Source organism: Triplophysa rosa, linkage group LG3 (assembly GCF_024868665.1).
Source record: "Triplophysa rosa linkage group LG3, Trosa_1v2, whole genome shotgun sequence".
Classification (NCBI taxonomy): domain Eukaryota; kingdom Metazoa; phylum Chordata; class Actinopteri; order Cypriniformes; family Nemacheilidae; genus Triplophysa; species Triplophysa rosa.
In genome coordinates this window covers 5,331,221-5,353,783 of record NC_079892.1, presented here as the reverse complement: position 1 = coordinate 5,353,783, position 22,563 = coordinate 5,331,221, and the positions used below count along the sequence as shown (strand labels likewise).

General features: G+C 37.7%; 1 protein-coding gene across 3 annotated transcripts in view; it reads left to right on the top strand.

Annotated features, from left to right (window-relative positions):
- LOC130552170 (cytosolic carboxypeptidase 4) overlaps positions 1–22,563 on the top strand; it is a 135,696-nt gene that overhangs the window by 92,227 nt on the left and 20,906 nt on the right. For 2 of the 3 annotated variants that reach the window (XM_057330333.1, XM_057330335.1), the window contains 5 exons: positions 1,338–1,467; positions 3,235–3,300; positions 4,049–4,180; positions 4,916–5,092; positions 17,878–18,041. In XM_057330333.1, the coding sequence (XP_057186316.1) occupies positions 1,338–1,467; positions 3,235–3,300; positions 4,049–4,180; positions 4,916–5,092; positions 17,878–18,041 (669 nt within the window). The remainder of the gene's footprint in view (positions 1–1,337; positions 1,468–3,234; positions 3,301–4,048; positions 4,181–4,915; positions 5,093–17,877; positions 18,042–22,563) is intronic. The other variant, XM_057330334.1, reaches the window with a different exon arrangement.

Sequence of the window (22,563 nt, the reverse complement as noted above, 5' to 3'; positions counted from 1 at the left end):
GTGTGATTTCCGTCAATTCCGGATGAAGAAATAAAACAAAACAAAGAGGGAATCATGGAGGCACCTGCGATCAGAGGGCAACAGCAGAGCGCAGCCGTTTCAAAAGGCGCCTCTCAATTTGTTAATGTTTGAACATTGTGTCTTATAATTGGCTTTTAGGAAGTGAATGTGGGAGTCTGTAGTTGGCAGACTGCCTCCAGATGCCAGTAGTATTGTGTCAGGAGATAAAGCTCTGCTACTGTCATGCCCTCTAATCAACAGACTGAGTGTGGGACTCTAGATAGATCTGACCTCTGGTGACCTTCAGTGACCTGGAAAAACATCACGACAATAATGTGATTCTACTGGTTTAATAGAACTACATCTTTCTTTCTTCCTTCCTTTCTTTCTTCCTTCTTTCCTTTCTTCTTTCTTCCTTTCTTCTTTCTTTCTTTCTTTCTTTCTTTCTTTCTTTCTTTCTTTCTTTCTTTCTTTCTTTCTTTCTTTCTTTCTTTCTTTCTTTCTTTCTTTCTTTCTTTCTTCTTTTTCACCTTATTTCCTTGAGCATATTTTCTGTTGTTTTGATCTGTTTCTCCAGTTTTCATTTTCTGCAAATAAATGCAAAATAGAAACAATATTTTTCTTTGACATTTGGTAGAAACATTGTTGGTAGTTCACAGACTAAAACAAAAATGATTATTTTACCTAAACAAATACCTATAATACTGTAGTAATTACAGAAAAACTGAAAATGGTCATTGAAATGGTCTCTTACATTTTTTTCGCGGTTTTATATTTATATGTATATATAACTTTAGACTTGAAGTGTATATACAGCCGCGGAAAAAAAAAAAGAGACCAACAGCATTTCTAGATGTATTGTGGTCATTCAAGTTCAGTGTCTGTTGGATTTCAACAAAATCAAACCTCAGGAGTGACATAAAGTCATCCTACAGCAATGTGAAAGACTGACAGCTTGACAAGACCCATGAAAACTGTGCTAAAAATCGAGGTTATCACATAAAAACTGTTTTTAACTTACAAATACATGCACAGATATTACTGTTGTGTTGATTAAAAGTAAATATGAACTTCATTCTTTGCAGTATTTGAGGTCTGAAAAATACAGAGCATCTTTTCTGTTATTTTGACCTGTTCCTCCAGTTTTCATTTTCTGCAAATATATGCAAATAGAAACAATATTTTTATTTGAAATTTGGGAGAAGTATTGTTAGTTCTCAAAATTAAACAAAAATTATCATTTTACCTGAACGGTCTCTGAAATGGTCTCTTCATTTTTTCCGTGGCTTTATATTCTTTTTTTATTATTTAACTGATCTTGTATTCATTTATTTCAGTAACCGTTGCTCTCTGAGTGCAGAGGATCTCAACAGGCAATGGCTAAAACCAGACCCTATCCTGAGCCCGACGATTTACCACACCAAAGGGTTCCTGTATTACCTCAACAGCATAGGCAGAACTCCACTGGTAAGTTTCCATTAAACCTCGCTGTACTATAGGTGACCTGCTGAATCCAAGTTCCACAACGGCTCTCTGCAAATTGCTGCATGATCTTAGAGCTTTCCGGTTCTAAATGCAGGTCAGCGGTGACCACATCCAATAATGTGCAGGTGGGCGCAGGTCTGTGCATTAGAACGGTCACACCTGGGTGAAACAAAGTTCTTCACTGCTGATCATAAAACAATTTGCTTTCAGTATTTTTGGGATGAATACAAAAAGAGAGCCAATATAGAATACAATAGAGAGACAATGAGTTTGCCATATATACTGTAAATCAGAGACTGATGGAGAGGAGTTTTAAAGCGGAACAGATAAAAGAGAAGCTATATTACCGTTCTGCCTCACTGACAAACAGATTAGTTTATTTCTTTTTAATACTTCAACATCTTTGCGATGGCAGGCAGAAATTTGTGCAGATCGACAAGCAGTTGCCCAAAGCAGGTTCTACTCCATTGGTTATGCTAACAGTTTACTTTTATTTGAAACGACTTTAGGACCCATATCCTCATATCCAGGTCTTAATTTAGGCTGGAAATCGTGCTGTCTAATTCTTCCTACTGGGATTACAAGTTTGGAAGTAATTATGATATAATGGGTGAATTACAGTAGTTGGCAATATATGGATGTGACAATTTCAGATTTTTCTTTTCCTCTTGTGACCAACACAGGAGGTGTTTGAGCCTTCATACAACAGAATGAAAGGCAAAAAATGTGCATTAGCTGTTAAATTGATGCGACTTTATCTTCTCCCGTCATAGAGAATCATGGGATATTTAGTTTGGTTGAGCAAATCTGTCAGATTAATGGTAATATGTTTTATGGTTTCAGCTGCAACAACATAAACAGACATTGTGTGGCCCAAACTTAACTTCCGGTATACACCTCCGCCAAGAATCAACTAGTTTATATAACGAGTAGTCTAAATACAATAAAATATTAGGATAAATCAATATGTAAATTAAATATAAAAAGTCATAACCAAACACAGACTGGAAGTTAACCTTGGGCCAGGCATGTTCACTCATGATTTTTTTTACAATTTACACTCAAAACATTTTTTTTCACAACTTTAAAATGTACCTTTTAAATTGAGTAAATGTATGTAACAAATTAAGTAAATCTGAGAAACTCAAATATTTCTATTAGAATTCACCAAAAATATTAAGCGTTCATTAAAATATAATTGGTTAAAAAAATTTTTTTCATTTAATACACCTAAAAATATTAATAATACATGTAAAGCCTAGAGAAATTAATTGTTGGATTTTTAGTCATTGTTTTAAATATGTCCCACTGAAAAAGTCACTTAAATGATTTTTAAAAGATTTTATTTATTTGTATTTATTCTAAGTGAATATAGCTGTTTATTTTTGTAAGTGAATATAGCTGTTTATATTTGTGTTATAAGCCACTGAATTATTTTTAGAGTGTGCTTCCGATGAAACCATCTAAACATGTGTACAAAAAGTAAGTTGTAAAGACAACATTTATAATAAAAACATTTAAAAATACCAGTTTACTTTGTCAAAATTAAAACAACCTAGTTTTCTTTGACAGACATCTTATGCTATTAGATGACCTCAACTTACATGTGTCCTAAAGAATTAAGACTTTTTATTTTATTTTAGTCACATCTATTCATAGAGTCACGTCTAGTGCCTTTGAGCTTCTTCTGACGTTATGAAAGCACTAAAAAACATATTTTCTCTGTCCCTCTTGTCCTTTTTTCAAAAGAAGGTTTTCAGAAAATGGATTAATGGAACCATGACCCTGTCAAGGAAGGAAAAACAAAACAATGAGGTAGAGTTGAGACAGAAGGCAAAAATTAATAAGAAATAAGTTTGGGCACAACCTAAACTGTGCTTGGAATTCCAAAGCTACGTCTGAAGCTGATGACACCGCTGTCTAAAAATCAATCAATCAATGAAAGGAATTAAAATTTAATTAAAAACGCTTATGGAATGACGTGGAAATGACCATTGGCTGGCTTGTAATTGAGTGCTACTTGCCTGTTATATAGAACGCCGAACGTTAGCACTGGCACAATTAGCCACATTTACATATCAATTATGTCGTAATTCAAAATTAATCACAGTAATAATTACGCAGCGTATTGGTCAAAGCATCATTGTCGCTTAACAAAAACTTAGAAAGGGAAAGTGTGACTCGCGCTGCTAATGAACGCGCACGGTCGTCTCTCATTGAGTTTTTACAAAAAACCTGACACGCATGGAGCAATGCACCGACGCCAATTAGCGCCCGCACTGTCAAGAGACAAAATTTGTATTACAGTCACTATGCCCTCATTGTGAGCGTGCGTGTGTGTGCTTTGTCACAAGATTAATTATGCCCGGCTCTGACTAAACTTAACGGTGTGTTCATATTGTGTCAGGAAAGCTAAAAAATACTGCCTGGTGTCAGGCTTTGTTTTGTCTGACATTTGACTTCAGCATCTTTAGGTGTTACACGCGCAGATGCCGAAATACACACAAGCTCGCTGTTTGTTTATCTCGGTTTTTTGTAAACGCTGTGTTATCACATCCCACAGGTGTTTTGCGATTACCACGGCCACTCCAGGAAGAAGAATGTGTTTCTGTACGGCTGCAGTATGAAGGAAACGCTGTGGCAGTCTGGATCTACCATTAACACAGCCTCCCTGAAAGAAGACCCGGGTTACAGGGTATGAAAAAAACCAATGCTTAAAGGGATAGTTCACCCAAAAATTCAAATTCTTTCAGAGTTTATTCACCCTCATGTCATGTCATATGACTTTCTTTCTTCTGCAAAACGCAAAAGAAGACATTTTGCAGAATGTTGGTAACCAAACAACATTGGTCCCTATTCACTTACATTGTAAGGACACAAAAACCAAGACATTTCTCAAAATATATTCATTTGTCTTTCACCGAAAAAGGAGTCGTATACAATTTATGAATGACATGAGGCATGACGACAGAATTTTTTCACTAATGCAACGGTTCAAAATTTATAAATATTTTGTATTTTATGATTATTTATCAAGTTGTTTGATGACAACAATTGTTAAGGAACATTAGCTCCCACTTAATCTGTGCAGTCTTTTGTCTGTTTTGTAATTGCCAGTGTTTGTTTGTGAGCCAGCGTTCTGCGTCTGAAGTTTAGCGTGCCTGAAACATTTTTCTCCAGCGCTCGCTATGACGAATTGAGTTAATGGGTAGGAAAGAGGCATGTGGTAACCGGTAGAATCTGTAATGCATTGTGTTCTTAGCTACACAGCGTCTGTTGTCTTGCCAAAGATGGTCTAGAACAAACAATTTGACACCCTTAAACTAAATAATAAATATAAACGAAACTGCAGCCGAGACAGAAAATATAAATAATAAAACAAAATTTAAAAACATATTTTCAAAGCAGAGATATTTGTTTGTATTTACAGACCATCGCTAAAACTTTGGACCGAATAGCTCCTGCATTCTCTTTCAACAACTGCAACTATCTGGTGGAGAAGTCCCGGGCGTCCACGGCGCGGGTGGTGGTTTGGAGGGAGATCGGAGTTCTCCGGAGCTACACTATGGAGAGCACTTACAACGGCTGCAATCAAGGAATCTACAAGGTCAGTTAAAGTAAAACCATTTGTGGTTTTAAACATTTCGCTACACATTTTTATTAGACAATTTGCCTCTCCTACAGTTGATGGTTTTCATTAAAAAAAGAAAAACACACTAATTTAGGCTTTTCGCCGACTTTCATTCTGTAGGTTGAAATAAAGGGTGCTGCTTAAATCTGACCTTCTTTTCGTCCCCCGACACTTTCCATCTGTTCCTCCGCAGCTTTGCTCTTCTCTAATGATGCTGTCTGAGGGACCATCCCTCATTTTCCCAGCTGTTCATTATCTACTCGTTCTCTCTCGTCTACACATTTAATAATCATTCATTAACCTGCTTATTTAGCCACATGTGGTTTTCAGATCGCATTCTATACATACCTCCATATTTGCTTCCCTGAGAATGAACTTTCAGAAGTTACTTCTGTATGACAGCCCTAGTTTATTATATAGCTTTTTCTAAAATTAGTATGAACCGGAATCATTTTTCTCTCACGATTTGAACTACAATTAATATTAGTAAACAACATATATGTTGTCATATTTCTTATTTCATTGCTGATTGATAACTAAAATGATTGAAGATTTGAAGAGCATAAGAAAATATATGAATTGTATTAAGCTGCCCTAGGCATCATAAAGATGGCCGCCAAGTTGGCTGAAACTTAGTCTGGTACTAGCATAGCCGATGATATTATAACAAATCTCATCCATCCCCAAAACACATTAGACCGAGTAACAGATACTGACACATGATATTTCCTTAAAGGGGAGTGATAATAATGCAGTGACATTTGGAAACATACTGGGAGGTGTGGTAGCCCTTTAATAAAGGACAGAGTGCCGAATGACTCTTGACCACGGCCTGCACCTTTGAAGGTTCCGTAAGTAAGAAAAATGTTTTTGAAAGGTGCTAATGGTCGAGGAACAAGGTCTGATTCGCAAATGTCAGACCTTCAGGGAGAGACATTTTATTACGTTTAGCAAGTCCTTATTTCCTGCCAAAATGGATCTTGTAACTCAAATAAAATCAGACGAGTGCGTGCGTGCGGGTGAACATGAGGTGAGAGCGGTCCTATCCTTGCTCAAGGAGACTGGAAATAAAGACCCGATTGGCTAACAAGTGCAAAACTGATATTCCCAGAGAAAGCTTTCCGATAGCATTCCTATTCGTCTTTGCTCATGGCCATTTAGTTCCACATACATTTTGGCACATTTTGTCTTGGGTAATAATGCATTAAGTTTGTAAAATCAATTTAAATTATAATAAAACATATATTAAAAAAATTTAACTTACACATTCGTTTACCAGTAAAGACCAAACAGCCAATGCTAACCAGCCTAACGTTGACCTCTTTGATCAATCCCATTGATTTTTCTGACTCCATTTCGGACATCTACACACATCATCTAAATGTAGTTATCGCCCTTACACAACGGTCGACATCAGTGCAAACCACGTCCCTGTTGGTGTTCGACCAGCGTGTCCGACAATATGCAGGACGCGTGAGCTTCTAAATGCATATAGATTTGGACTAATGGATCAGAAAATCAGACATTTCATTACGAGCGGCGCGCTTGGGCGCAGCTGGCAGGCCAGATGTTTTGGTACATGTACTTTTAGCGATGGGCGGCTGCCCGAGAGTCTGTTGATTAAAAAGTCTGTACTGATATTCACCGCCGATGTCAAGAACCTGGCAGACCATTAGACTGTAGAGCCAATTCAAGAGGGTGCTCTACAAGCTTTCTAATGCGATTCAGAGAACAGTGAGAGAGTGAGAAAGAGAGAGAGAGAGAGAGAAACATTCCCTCTGTTCACAGCTAATTCATGCCAATTAGCAGTCCAGACGAGCTTTGGGATTCGGGTTGGGAGCGAAGCTTAATTACGTTCCCAGTCAGTAAATCAGAGTCTGGATCATTCCGTGTCATCGCTGCCTTCAGTTCCTGATCAAACGCACGACTACATGTGAAACACAAAAGAAACGTCACGCTAAACCCGAGCTTCATTCGGTCATCATGGGTTTGATGAATTAGCATTTACATATTCCTCTGGATTGATGGAAGGAAATGATGTAACTTGTTCAAATCTATCAGTGCGTCCGAAATCGCATACTTCCATACTATATAGCATACGAGTATGTCCGAAACCTCAGTATGCACAAAACAGTAGGCAAGAAATACCCGGATGGTCTCTGCTTCCGCCGAGATTTGTGAGTGTGCATCAGATGGACACTTCTCTATCCCATGATGCCACGGGAGCTGAGCAACGGTCAAATTTAGTTAATCAAATAAAAATAAGGGAAAACTTCAAAGCGGGTGTCCGTTTTGTAGAGATTTATGAATTTCTCGTGAATAGATTATGTTTGTACCGACGCCTAGGTACAGGTTGATGTTAATTCGTCATATGTCAAAGAGCATACGGGTCGCATGACAATAAAACATGGCGGATGCAGTACGTCAGAAATCTATTCATACTACCCCCACACAGACTATACTGTTTTAACGGTCGATAGGTAGGTACTTCATTTAAATCAGTACGTACTGTCACAGTGTGCGATTTCGGACGCAGCATATGTCACTTTTTAAACAATAAAGCCCACAGTGGTTGGTTTTGGGAACGAGAAGCCGAATTGCACAGCTGTGACATTCTGCCACATTTCTCTGCACTTCAATAAGTAGAGCATGAAACGCACAACTGGAAATGAAGTGAAACGTATCCATTATCCCAGATTGCCAGTGACACCGGGAAGACCTATTGTATCCGTCTCCCACTCAAGGCGAAGGTGTCTTTTGCCAAACGATGAATAATCTTCAAAAGGAATCTCATTTACATCACAAAGACGGGACCTTTAATCACCTTAGCTTTGCAATTTCAGTCTGCGGTATGAAATTCCCCTCTCCTGCCTTTCCCTTCACACTTCTTTTTATTCGGAACTTAATCAAGTATTGTCATTTTTTTTGCGTAGAAAGAAACACATGGATTAATATAAACGGGAGGCTTGATGGAATTGGCACAAAGTTTCTTAATTAGGTATGCTGAGTGCTATGTTCTGATTAGGTTTAATTTCGCCGCAGCTGTGATAAACACTTTTGTGTCGAGCAAAGCTGGAGAAAAGTTGAAATTTTGGTGTAAGCGTTTCTCAAAGGACCGGAACATTCCACTGGATAATATCACTTAATCTTGAAGTCAACATATAACAGGCGGTAAACACTGTCTGATCTTATCAGATGTTTAGAGTTGTTAGTTTGGAAGTTTTTAAAGAGAAGTTTTAGTGCACAGTGCTTTGACTTAAAATAGAGCTTCGGGAAAGGCTACTTAAAGGGGTAGTTCACCCAAAAATAAAAATTCTGTCATTATTTATTTACCCTCATGTGGTTCAAAACCTGTATATGACTCTTTCTTATGTCGAACACAAAAGAAGATATTTAAAGAAATGTGGTTTTGTGTGCATACTGTATAATGGAAGTCAATGGGGGACAATGATGTTTGCTTACCAACATTCTTCAAAATATCTTCTTTTGTGTTGTGCAGAAGAAAGAAAGTCATACAGGTTTGGAATGAAACGAGGGTGAGTAAATGATGACATTTTTATTTTTTGGGTGAACTATCCCTATAAATTTTACCTCCTCGACCCTATATTCTTGTGGTAATTCGAAAACCTGCTTTTAAACACCAATTAATTAAGAAGTCAAATATTCTGTTTCACTTCAAGTGTGTTGTGAATGCTGTTTCATGTTGACTTTAAAATGAAAGTGTCATACAAGGTTAATTTTGAGTTTACCGCTCCAAGCCACGAGTCAGCCTGCTCTTCTAAACCTTCCACTGAGAGGCATTTTTTTGAAGAAGATTGATCTGATAATTGTATTTCAGGACAGTAAGTGGAGCTATGACCCATCTGATTTCCAGAAATTTAATTGGATCTTTGGAAAAAAGAAATAAATAATGATGGCTGCAGCCATTTTGAGGAACATATGCTGGAGACAGTAATTTGATATTTGCAAATTGATTAAAGCAACTCTCATAATATGTGATTCATTTCAAAGGACGGCTTTTAATTATGGCCAAGGCAATATTTCGCCAGGCACAGCGAACGGAGGAGACCTGCTGAGTGTGCAGATCTGACTGTCAGCTGGGTTCTGCCTTTATGCCAAACGCAGTGTAGGTGAACGTTTAGAAAGTGGATACTCCGGATAAACATTTTTTTTGTATAACGCTAAAGTCAAATAAGTGCATAAACACTTCAATTTTGGACTGTTTTCAAGAGAAAGCCATCATATGCATTTAATATGAATCACTTTTAATCACAGGTGCGGTGACATAAGAGACGTTTTATGAATGTTTTATGATTTTTGATGCTTGAAAGCATGCGTCTCTATTATTATTGCTCCTTTTGTGTTTTTATAGAAACATTCAGACAGGTTTGGAATAACATGTAAGTTATGGTAAGTTATGACAGTGTTTTTTTTAGTGAAGTATTTCTTTAAATGTAAGTGTTGGTTGTTTGTAGAGGGATAGTTCACCCAAAAATGAAAATTTTGTTATCATTTACTCACACTCTTGTCATTTTAAACCTATATGACTATATGGTAAAAGAAAATATTTTAAAGAGTGTTGGTAACCAAATAACATTGGAGCCCATTGACTTGCATTAGTTTTGTGTTCATACAAAAGAAGTGAATAGGTACCGCTGTTTTCTGGTTTTAGCTCAGATATATGCTTTCGATCTGAATTAAATGTGAGAGAGACTCAGAACACAAATTTATAAAACACAGCTTCTAATAATAAAAAATAATAGTTTTAATGCAGTGCCCTTGATGGAACTTGCACACAAATATACAAATATACAGCAAATATTCTGAATCATAAAAAAAGACAAATATATATATATTGTATATAGTTAAAACTAGTCACAAAAACAAACTTTAAAGGATCAACATACTTTTGTATGATATGTGCTTAGATCTTCCGGATGTCTCCATCTTAATGTCATCCAAGGCCAGAGGAGTGCCGCAGACCTCCCTAAGTGATTTCTGCGGGTCACGCTTCTCAAATCGCTCTGTTTCTGTCCGCTATTCATCAGCAGCCGATGTTAAATGATGGTGTCACGCTGGCATATGAGAGGAAATGTCAGTTGTCAAATCCACGGAAGAGATGATGGGTTTGAGAGGAGGATTTATTTCATATTGGCGCACACTGCATACGCTCAAACACACACTCACACGCTTGTTTAGATAGACATGTGCCGGTATAGTAAAGAGAGATGCCTGTAAATATAAAATATGAAGGTATATATAATGTTTTTTCTTTTATGATTTTACCTGTTTTTAATAGACAGAGGACACATCTGTGCCAAAGAAATGATGTGACGTATGTCAAACACGCTTTCAAATTTTTATGAAAGAGAAATGATATATTAGGAAATAATAGTGTGCTGTAAAATGAGTTTTGTAAAAAAAAGTCCACCATTTCAGGTCTTTACAAGAGTGTGATTTGAAAGCGTGATGTTTATCGGATGCGACCGGCTTGTATAACCAGGTGATGCTTGCACGACGCTTCATTTTAATAACAAGTTCATTAAGTCTAATTAAAATCATTTAGTTCATGTTTATTAATCTTTTAAATTTCTTGCTGAACTCCGGGGGCCACACGAGCATATGGTCTGTCAAAACCAGCCTTGACTGTTAGATTTCCCCTCCAACTAAACACAATTCATCTGATCCATCTAGGACTTCATGACATAGACGTTTCACCGGGCTCACTTCCAAATACTTAATTATTTTCCTGTGTGAAAAGATGGAAGAGATGTCGACTTGTTTTCAAGTCCCATTTGTTGATGTAAATATTGACAAAGAATTGACAAAGCCCTGCTGGCGGCTATACAGGGCTGTGTAACCCAAATACAAAATAGATCCAAACAGAAAGCAGCCGAGTTTAGTCTTACTTTTTTATAATTGCTCCTGTTGACATTTAAGTCTAGAATATAAGGTCATTGTCAAGAGGCTGTTTGTGAGTGTGACAGTGAGATGTGTGCCCAAATTGCATCGTCCACCGCACAAAGAAAACATCCTCAAACTTCTTAAGAAACCGTTTGTAGAATGGAGAAATAAACCAAAATGTACTCCAAACTAAACAAGAATTCAGATCAGCATAGAATAAACTTCATTGCACAAAAAAACATGTTTTGTGAAACATTACGGCATTTATATAATGCAAAATATAAGAAAGATTCAGTTTGTAAATCCACAAGATTGCAATGCAGTGTTGCATCTGACACCTAGAGGGCGCTGCCGAGTCAGGGACTCCAATCCCATCATCACCCACTTCATCAATGACACTGATACTTGCTAGCAAAGCTCTCAGTGTAATGTATGCTCGCGCCTCTATTGGAAAACAGTTCAAATTTGGCGTTACAAAATGTCCTGTAGGGTCATTTAACCACAAGACTAAGCAATAGAAGTCTCAGGGGAAATAAAAAGCTCGCTGGAAGTGGCCAGGTACAAATGCAACTGGTTATTAATTGTTGGACTTGTAGTTGATGTATGATTGCAAGCTGAAAAAAGAAAGGTGCGTGTGTGTTTTGTGTGCGTATGTATCAGAGAAGTGGACGAAACAGTTCGGCACTACAGGAAACAATACGACTTTTATTTCTTAGACTAAACTTTAACATTCATATGTAACACAACATTGTGAACTGATTTGTCCAAATTGAATGTTAATTTAATCTGTCAAGTTGTTTAAATTCACATATTTCTGTGCTACACTATGATAAGTTGCATAAAGAGACATTTTACGGCATTTCCAGAATATTTTTGTGATGCAACTCTTCAAAGATTTTTATATATGTCATGTTGTGTTTCAGCTGTTAGACTCCCGGCATCTTAAACTCTCATTTAAAGTGAAAAATGTTTCATTATTTACTCATCCTCTTGTCATTTCAAATCTGTATGACTTTCTCTCTTCTGCAGAACGCAAAAGACGATATTTTGAAGAACTTTGGTAACCAAACAACATTGGCCATTGACTTCCATCGTATGGACACAAAACCACCGAGACATTTTTCTAAATATCTTCTTTTGTGTTCCACAGAAGAAAGTACGTCATTTAGGTGTGGAATGACATAAGGGTGGGGTAATGATGCCAAAACTTTCATTTGTTGGGTGAACTATCCCTTTAACTGTTTTCTCAACCCAGCTGTGATTTGTTTATTTTCTGCCCTGTGTTTTCACGCTTGACCTGATTTTGCCAAGTGAGAGATTGGGTCAGCATACTGTAGTTTGTTGTCCCTGGAACAAAATATCTGCAGAAAAAGCCCAAACCCTAACCAAAATAAGAGGGAATAGATGAATATCAATTGTGTAAAGCACCTAGCCCTGAATGAAAGGCTAAACATTTATTTCTCAAATCGGATTGGTTGATTAGAATGTTGTCCGGGTCCACAATGATGTTGACCCCCAAATATCTTTTACTTTGCAAAATTAGCATTTTAGCATCAATTCACAGCAAACCATCGTGTTGTTTGGGGTATTTTGACTTTTACATTTAACTGATAGTTCACCCCAAAATAAAACTTCTGTCATCATTTACTCACCTTCTACTTCTAGTCATTTTAAACCTCTATGTCTTTCTTTCTTTCTTGCGCAGAACACAAAGAAGATATTTTGAAGTATGTTGTTAACCGTCACCCGTTCGCTTGCATTGGTTTTGTGTCCATACAGTCGAAGTGAATAAGTGCCGTTGCTGTTCGGTTACCAACTTTCTTCAAAATATCTTCTTTTGTGCTCTGTAGAAGAAAGTAAGTCATAAAGGTTTGAAATGACAAGAGGGTGAGTAAATGATGACAGAATTTTCATTTTTTGGGTGAACTATTCCTTTAAAGAGAGAGCAGAATCTACTAAACATTCACACAATATAACATACATTATGAAAATATGTAGTTTTGCACATCGCCAAGATGTTCAGCCATTAAACTAAAATGACCCAAAAACATGACAAATGTATTCCTGCAGGGCCTTTAAACATTACAGGTACTAGTAGATTTGGTGGAATGGTACCATGGTGATCAAGCCGTATGCCACTGAGATTAGCTCTGAGTTAATAAGAGCGATCAAGATGGGTAATTTACCCCTCTAATGACTCGGACCCTCTGAAAGGCCACGATAGCTGCTACGCCTGCGAGCCGCTTTCACAGGCTTCCCGCAACCCGTGTGGCTCTCCTCAACTCGGGCCTTATCAACATTAAAACCTGTCACTGCAATAAACAAGGAATTCGCCTCCCCCTACCAAACGCTTTGCTGCGTAAGCGCCGCTTTTTCCTTCAGTTAGAAGTCTAGACTCAAAGTGATTTAGGCTAATTTGCAAACAAGGGCGTGCGATGTGTGTTCGGTTTGTGACTCATCGGTTGTGTGAATCATCTTTTTTTTTTTGTTTGACTGCGTTATGCCTCAGTGAATGTTAAATCAAAGGTTTGTTATCTGGTTGAAGACATATCAAGTTTTATTTAAATTCTTGATCATCCAATTCATTAGTGCCGACCAATTAGCCGTAAACGTCTTCATTGCTCAACACTGAAGCATGTGATCTTTCAGTACTAAAGAATATCAAATGTCTTCTCTCGCACACTTATGACATAAGTCAAAACATAAAACGCATCCCACGTTTCAAATGGAGTCGCTTGCTGTGATTTGTTTGATTTGCAATTAAGAACATGTGCAAACTACGCGAACGTGTTGACTTTCCTCTCTGAATATTCTAGCGCAAGTGTTTTGACATCTCTGGCCGCATCCGAGCAGAAGTAAAGGCTCAGCGTCGGTCGGAATGATCAGTTTGGCCTCCTCAATGCAAACATGGTGAGAATCGATTTTCGACTTGAGCAAACAGCCTGACCTCTATGCATTCTGTCCATGCATCAAGCCCCCCCACCCTCCCCCTTGCTCTAAATTATTGAAGAGCGATATCCCAGAACGCCGTTCTCCCTCGCTTTCCACACCTCTGCATCTCATTGGCCGGCTGGTGAGAGAGCGGGCTTTGTGGGTAAATGTCTGTTTACGTTCGTGCGTGTGCCCTATGTACCCGGCCGTACGTGTTTGCGGTGCGAATCGCGTGAGTGTGTGTTTTCGAGTGTTTGTGCCTCCCGTCACGTAAAGGTCAGATGTAGGTGGGTTTGCCTGGTGTTGCGCAGCCATCACTCTTTTCCTTGCACGGCTCCCTATTAATTTGGCTGCTTCCCCAGAGTGCGGCGAGACTCTTAAGGTATTAGCACCAACGCTCGCTCTGACTCATCTGCCATGCTGAGTTCACAACCAAGACTTACTTATCTACAGTGACAAGGTTCCTGGAGAGAGCGAGGTGGGAGAAAGAGGCGAGGTGGCGGGCCAATGACGTGACTCTGATTTTGTCGGCTTTTACAATTATTGAAAACATTGTTAGGAATGCAAATATACAATACACAAATATACATTTTCTGTAATTAAATAGTTTTTCAGGCCAAAATTTGTTTTGAATTCACTTAAATTATATTTTTGGTTTGGCATAATTTATAATAATTATTATAGATTATAAAACAGTCATATACAGATATAAAATATGCATTTTCTGTGATTCTGTGCATTTTTTTCAGTATTTTTCAATTCATGGTGAAATTTTGTTTTGATTCACTTAAAAGGGTTAAAGTTGAAAGGTGGTGTAACTTTTTTAAAAGTATAATTTTTTTGTCTGGCATAATATTTAATTATTTTGTATAGAATAAGTAGCAGTGATATACAAATATAAATATACATTTTCTGTGATTATATATTTTTTAGGGCTGTCAAACGATTAATCGTGATTAATCGCATCCAGAATAAAAGTTTGTGTTTACGTAATTTATGTCGGTATACTGTGTTAATTAATTTTGTATTTATGAACACATACACATAAATGCATTTATTTTAGAAAAATATAAAATATAACAATTAATAAACGTTTATTTAGAATTTAAATTATTGGTAAATATAAATTAATACATTTAAATATTTCCTAAATATATAGACAAGTATGTGTATGTTTTGTGTTTATAAATACAAAATTAATATGCACTGTACACAGATATATATTATGTAAACACAAACTTTTATTCTGGATGCGATTAATCGCGATTAATCGTTTGACAGCCCTAAAATTTTTCAATATTTTCTTATTTCAGGTCATAATCTGTTTGGAACTCACGCAAATGGGTTGAAGTTAAAAGTAGATGTAACTTATTTGTTTTTGTTTCTCATAATCTATTTTTATAATTATTATTTGACTCATAAAAAGCAGTAATATACTGTACATATATACAATATACATATCACGTTATCTGTGATGAATTTTAGTTTTTAACTCAAAAGGTTTAATTTTAATAAGGTGGTGTAACTTAAAAAAAATGTTTATCCATAATTAATAATTCTGTAATTATTGATAATAATTTTCTCAAAAATAGCAGTGAAACATTTTTTTATATTTTAAGTAATGTTTATTTATATTTTTCATTTTATTCTTTGTTCATTTATTTATGTATCATTTGATTTGAATTTATAGTATGAATATATTTTTTAATATTTGAAAAACATTGGTTTGCCAAAAAACAATTTTATTTCTATGGGACGACTAAACAAGTGAGGACCTCATTGCTGTGCCAGTTCTTTTATTCATAAAAATGCATAAAAACCTTTTTAAAAATTGGTTGTGCACGTTTATTCACGTTATTTTATTGAATTCATTTACGGTCAACATTTTTGTAGAAAAAAAACTAAAAATGAAGGAGACATGCTTCTGAGAACATGACACGTTTACGTTAAAATACATTTTCAAATATTGTCATTGACCCCGGAATCATGGCATGAGATGTACAGTAGCCTTATTAGAATGAAACAAGAGGGAGGGGCTCATCCGAAAGTTGTGACACCCTTTTCTCACTTGATTACATCCACCATGAATGAAACCACCACATTTCCTTAGATAACACAAGCAAGTGATACACTGGGGTTCGGTGAGGTTATGGCAGTGATCTCTCATAAATGAATCTTCATTAATAGAGGAAGGGGCTCTATCGCACCAGCTTGCTGTTCCCAGTGCAGCCCGAGGTTTGTGTGAATGAAAGGCTCATAGGGATTTGTTGCTGCATTTCCTCAGGGAATCGTGCGGCGTTCACACGCTAATAACATGCTTGAGCGGGCAGGTGCGGCTGTTTCTTGGCGAACTGCTCTGCAATCATTATGATGTTATGAAAGGCCTAATCTGACGTGAAAACGGATCGGTAAAATATCCAGGTTGTAACTGTGGGCAGAGCATAAGGGTTAAGGAGTTTATCCGGGCGAGAATCGATACAATCGTAAAGAAAACCGCCTGTTTGTTTTTCATGCCATTTAAACATTTGTCTTATGACTGATTGCACACGAATGCACTGAGGCATAACAGGTCTGTGGTCAGTTCAGTGAATTAAAGGAATAGTTTACCTGAAAACAAAAAAAATCTATCATTAATTGAATTGTTGTTGTTTGTTAAACAAACCAAACAACATTTAAAGAATCATTATGTAGACAATATCTATACAACAACAGTTGAGTAAATAAGTTTGCTTCACTTCTAATAGACGTAAACATAGAAAATGTATTGTGGATGTATGGGGTGGGTGATTGTATGACCCCTAACCTAAATTCATGTTATAGCTAGCTATGGTGTTTTGTTAGAATTCAGGCATTAGCGAATGAGCCACAAACAGCCACAAACACTTTTGTTGTGTTTTCCCTGGCAAGTGGAACGCAGATTTATTGATTTTGGTTAACGTGCAGTAATCCACAGCAGGTTTTGTGTGCCCAGAATACCGTGAAAGGTTCAATGCCTGCACCGTGTTTGTTTACTGTCGGCAGAACATATCTTTAGTGTCTGGATTTCTATTAATGGTCGTTTCCGGAACGATGCATTATATGAGGTCAAAGATGGTGCTCGGCAGGAGGTGTAGCTGTGTGCTGCCAATGCAGATTAACGCTAAAGCCAGACTCTCCGGTGCTACTCGCAGCAGATTTTCCATGAAACAAAAGATTGCAAGTGTCAGCTTCAGACAAATGACGCTAGACTCTCTTCCTCGGAACTGAAAAACTGCATTTTTGAGGTTGCTTTTAAGTAACTGGTCGCTGAGGTCATACAGTAGGTGACCCTGGCAGAGTAACCACGATGTAGTTCATCTCTCTCGTGTGAGACCCAGGGCCACCAGCCTCTTTGTCTTGAGCAAATGTGAGCTATAATGCACAGATAATGGGAAATTACATCACAAATATGAAAAATAAAGTCGTAGCTGTGAGATATAGGGTTGTAATTATGAGAACAAACACAGCTTGTGTGTGATACATTGGAAGGGAGTTAACAATATATCACAGGTAGTACAACACCCAAGATGCAATACGGTGTTTAGAAGGTGTAAATAGTGTTGTGGAGGAGCCAGGAACAGATATTTCTCATGTTTTCATTATTTTTCTCTGTAGTATTATTCATTGTGGTGTTGTTCGTATGTAGGGGCTTTTTCTAGGTCTCGGACCCCACAGAGGATGCCCCTGGGGGGCTTTTGGCTTGGGCTGTAATCCATCTTTGCTAACAACCCGAAAGTGTCCAAATGTCATTTTCATTTGGAATTGGAGAGAAATAATGTCACTCGTTCACAGAATAAAACTACTACAGATCCATAGAAGACAAGCTCACAGAGGTTGTTTGACAGCCTTCAATCAACCACCCCATCAACCGTGAATCTCAAACATCAATCTTGTTTTTCACCCCGCAGGGTCTACAAACAGGGACGCGGGAGCTGGAGGAGATGGGAATGAAGTTTAGCCAGAGTCTCCTCACCCTCAGGAGGAACTCCATCCATTACACCAGCCGTCTGATCCACAACGCATCTGCCCTGCTGGATCTGGATGACAGACTCCTGGACCACAAATCCAATAAGTGAGCTCCAAATGACCTTATTTTTCACCACCGGCTCGTTTTGAGCTCCACAACTCTTTAAGATTTTAGATGACCCTCGTGTCAAGTTTTATTTAACCTTCTCTGAATTCAAAGGATGCACTCAGTACTTTAGAAAAACAGCTGTCTTTGGATTTTTGATGGTATGTGTGCGTTCCGTTCAGGTGCCTTTGTGGGCTTTTTTGTTTGGGATCTGTAATTGTCTTTAACTATGTTATGATAACGATTCTGCTTCGGTGAAGCAGAATGAAAATAAGTAGATTTGCATTTCCTGGAGGAAATGCCAACGCATGCAATGCAGCAGTGGAATAGAGGTAAAGACTTTAGTAAAAGGAGAGTTTGAAAAAGTTGTAAAACAGAGATGTGCATACGCTGAAATGTCATTTTCGAAATTGCCTAGTTGCGGTTTGCCCTCTGTTAGTAAAGTTTTTAAACTTTAGTACACTAGAAAATTTAGTACACTAATAATATGATGTCACACGCTGGATTTGCAAAACTTATGTCATTTTTTTCTAAATGTCGATAAAAAGTTGCGAAATGATGCCATTTCCATTAAACGGTGTTATGCGACTGAAATGTAAAAAAATGTATTCTCTCAATAAGTCATTTTGTCCAAACTTCTTTTGGTTTTATGGTGGGTTGCGAACCAACTTTAGAAGTGTGTACCGCCACTTACTGTAATGAAGTGTGGAATCTAGCCGAACCATACAGCGGCATCTTAAAAGAATGCGACAAAAAATTGCAGATTTTGTAAAATATTCCTTTATCGAATTGCCTCAAAAAACACATCATGCAAGTGTAAAAACCTTTTTGCGATATATGTGAGTTTTTGTGAAATTGATGTTACCATTAGGCATATTTTTTAATTCGTAATATCAGTTTTCGGGATTTGTCACACATGACAGTTGAATTTGGAATAGTGTTATTGGTTGATCTCATTGGTGCCGGACATTTAAAGAAAAAATGGCAATGTTAGTGGTTTCCAATGACCTTTAAAAAGTTATCGTATTGTTTTCTCGAGGCAGCTATTTTGCATAGCATTTTAAAATATATAAAATGTTGAAATAAAAGCATCGGGTGCTTTGCCAGTTTTCCGTTTGCGACTAAAGGAGTTTCCTGGGAGCAATGTTCTGTATTTTCCTTTCCTCCATCTTTTGTTTCATCTCTCTCTCTCTTTCTCTTTCTCCCTCACTCTCTCTCATCCTCAAGTTAAAATTCACTTAGTGTCTTGATTTCTGTCATGGAATGAAATGGACCAAAGCTAGGCTATTGATTTCTACGAAGTTCAATTAAATCCCTTTTGTGTGCGTTTTGAATTGTTACATCTTGTCCACACAGGCGCTCTGTGTTCTGAGGAGATTATCCGACTCTTCTCCCCTCTCAAGGATTTTACACGCTTTCTTTTCTTCCCCCTCTTCGCCTTTTCTTCTTCTTCGTTGTTTTGAAGAAAAATGCTAAACTTGACTGGTCTTACCCAAGTGTATTGCGTAACTGAACTGCGAGCATCCGCCGAATACAGCTTCATACCTATTTTTGCTTGGAATAGTTTTATGTTTTGCTTACATGGAAGCATCAGAAAATTTCTATTATGTAGATAAGAAATACATTTTAGGATGCCTGCTGCTTTGACGTTGCAAGCTATGAATACAGTGTGAGATGTTGTCTCTCTGTTGTTAGGCCAGAAAATATGTAGCGGCAACTTTTGACAGACTCGTCAGAATAATATGAATTTGTAAAATGAACAGTGGAATTTAACATAAGGCTTGTGGCGAAATTATTTTCAGGTTTATCATTGTATTGAACTCATGCTAACTTTTTACGAAACGGTTATATATATGAACCTTGGCTGTCAAACAATTAATCTCGATTAATCCAGAATAAAAATTTGTGTTTACATAATATATATCTGTGTACTGTGCATATTAATTTTGTTTTTATAAAAACATATACACTCACCTAAAGGATTATTAGGAACACCATACTAATACGGTGTTTGACCCCCTTTCGCCTTCAGAACTGCCTTAATTCTACGTGGCATTGATTCAACAAGGTGCTGAAAGCATTCTTTAGAAATGTTGGCCCATATTGATAGGATAGCATCTTGCAGTTGATGGAGATTTGTGGGATGCACATCCAGGGCACGAAGCTCCCGTTCCACCACATCCCAAAGATGTTCTATCGGGTTGAGATCTGGTGACTGTGGGGGCCATTCTAGTACAGTGAACTCATTGTCATGTTCAAGAAACCAATTTGAAATGATTCGAGCTTTGTGACATGGTGCATTATCCTGCTGGAAGTAGCCATTAGAGGATGGGTACATGGTGGTCATAAAGGGATGGACATGGTCAGAAACAATGCTCAGGTAGGCCGTGGCATTTAAACGATGCCCAATTGGCACTAAGGGGCCTAAAGTGTGCCAAGAAAACATCCCCCACACCATTACACCACCACCACCAGCCTGCAGAGTGGTAACAAGGCATGATGGATCCATGTTCTCATTCTGTTTACGCCAAATTCTGACTCTACCATTTGAATGTCTCAACAGAAATCGAGACTCATCAGACCAGGCAACATTTTTCCAGTCTTCAACTGTCCAATTTTGGTGAGCTCGTGCAAATTGTAGCCTCTTTTTCCTATTTGTAGTGGAGATGAGTGGTACCCGGTGGGGTCTTCTGCTGTTGTAGCCCATCTGCCTCAAGGTTGTGCATGTTGTGGCTTCACAAATGCTTTGCTGCATACCTCGGTTGTAACGAGTGGTTATTTCAGTCAAAGTTGCTCTTCTATCAGCTTGAATCAGTCGGCCCATTCTCCTCTGACCTCTAGCATCAACAAGGCATTTTCGCCCACAGGACTGCCGCATACTGGATGTTTTTCCCTTTTCACACCATTCTTTGTAAACCCTAGAAATGGTTGTGCGTGAAAATCCCAGTAACTGAGCAGATTGTGAAATACTCAGACCGGCCCGTCTGGCACCAACAACCATGCCACGCTCAAAATTGCTTAAATCACCTTTCTTTCCCATTCTGACATTCAGTTTGGAGTTCAGGAGATTGTCTTGACCAGGACCACACCCCTAAATGCATTGAAGCAACTGCCATGTGATTGGTTGATTAGATAATTGCATTAATGAGAAATTGAACAGGTGTTCCTAATAATCCTTTAGGTGAGTGTATATGCATAGGCTATATTTAAGAAAAATATAACAATTATATAGAATTTAAATTGATGGTAAATATAAATAAATAAATGTAAATATTTCCTAAATATGTACACGTGTATGTGTTTGTAAATACAAAATTAATATGCACAGTACACAGACATATATTATTTAAACACAAACTTTTATTCTGGATGCCATAAATCATTTGACAGTTCTAACGTGAACAAATACAACCTTATTGTAAAGTGTTACCGAACTTATTTGCCATTGTAGTAATTAAAAAAATTTACTTAGTTTACAAATATCATATGAATCTATACTTTTGACTAAGTTAGCAGTAGCTTGCTTTAGCTTAATATCGAATAAGTTAAGCATAGTAAAAGTCAAAGTAAAGTCCCCTTTGAGCTATGTGAATGTACAGTACATGTCTAAGAGAGAGAGAGAGAAAGAGATTGTCTTGTGTGCTCAGGGTCTAGGTTAGGGATTCGATCAGTCTCTTTTGACACTCGACACTGTAGAAGATAGATGGATGTCACTTTACCGCCAGCTTCGCAACTTCAGTTATATTATGCAAGTGCTAGCACAACCTCCCCCTCTCTCTCCCTCCCTCTCTTTCCTCACAGCCTTCATTGTGCTTAACAGAAGTCAGTCCAGGACAGCCGACTCTACTCCACATATCCCAAATCATTCCAGACAGAATCACGCGGATGGTTAATTCACCTCAATCCCCTGACACAAAAGAGAGCCGAACGCTTCACAACTGACAGGAAGCCTTTCTGTAGCTCTTCTGTGAGCGAAGGGAATTCACATTCAGATGCTTGCTATTTAGATGCAACACATGTGCTGGCGAATGAGAAGTAGCCGGTCTGAACGCTCAATACCTTCTAGATGTCACCGCACGCTGAAATATTCTCGCTCGCTTCATCTTCAGGTCTATTATATCTTTTGTGATGGCTGTCAGAGGTGAGAACTGCTTTTTTGCTTTCATAGTAAAACGTGGCAGAGAATTGATTTTGTAATAATAAAGCATGATCTTTGAATAGAGAGAGAGATGGCTTTCTATCAAAGGGCGAGAGTTAAAATGAAAAGGTTTAATTTTTCCGCCTTTGAAAAGCTTCACCGTGACGTCACTTAAAGGTCTCCTCAGACGAGCACTTTCAACAAGTTGGTATGATTTATTGGGGTCTTCATGAAATGTCTGGAGCATATTTTGCTTAAAAACACTCAATGGCTGTGTAAACAAAACCCTTCTTGCCTCGTCAAAAACAGCTATGCTCATAGCAACCCGTTTTGGCGTGTCAACACAACACACGTTTAGTACTGCCATGGCAATGGTTTAACTAA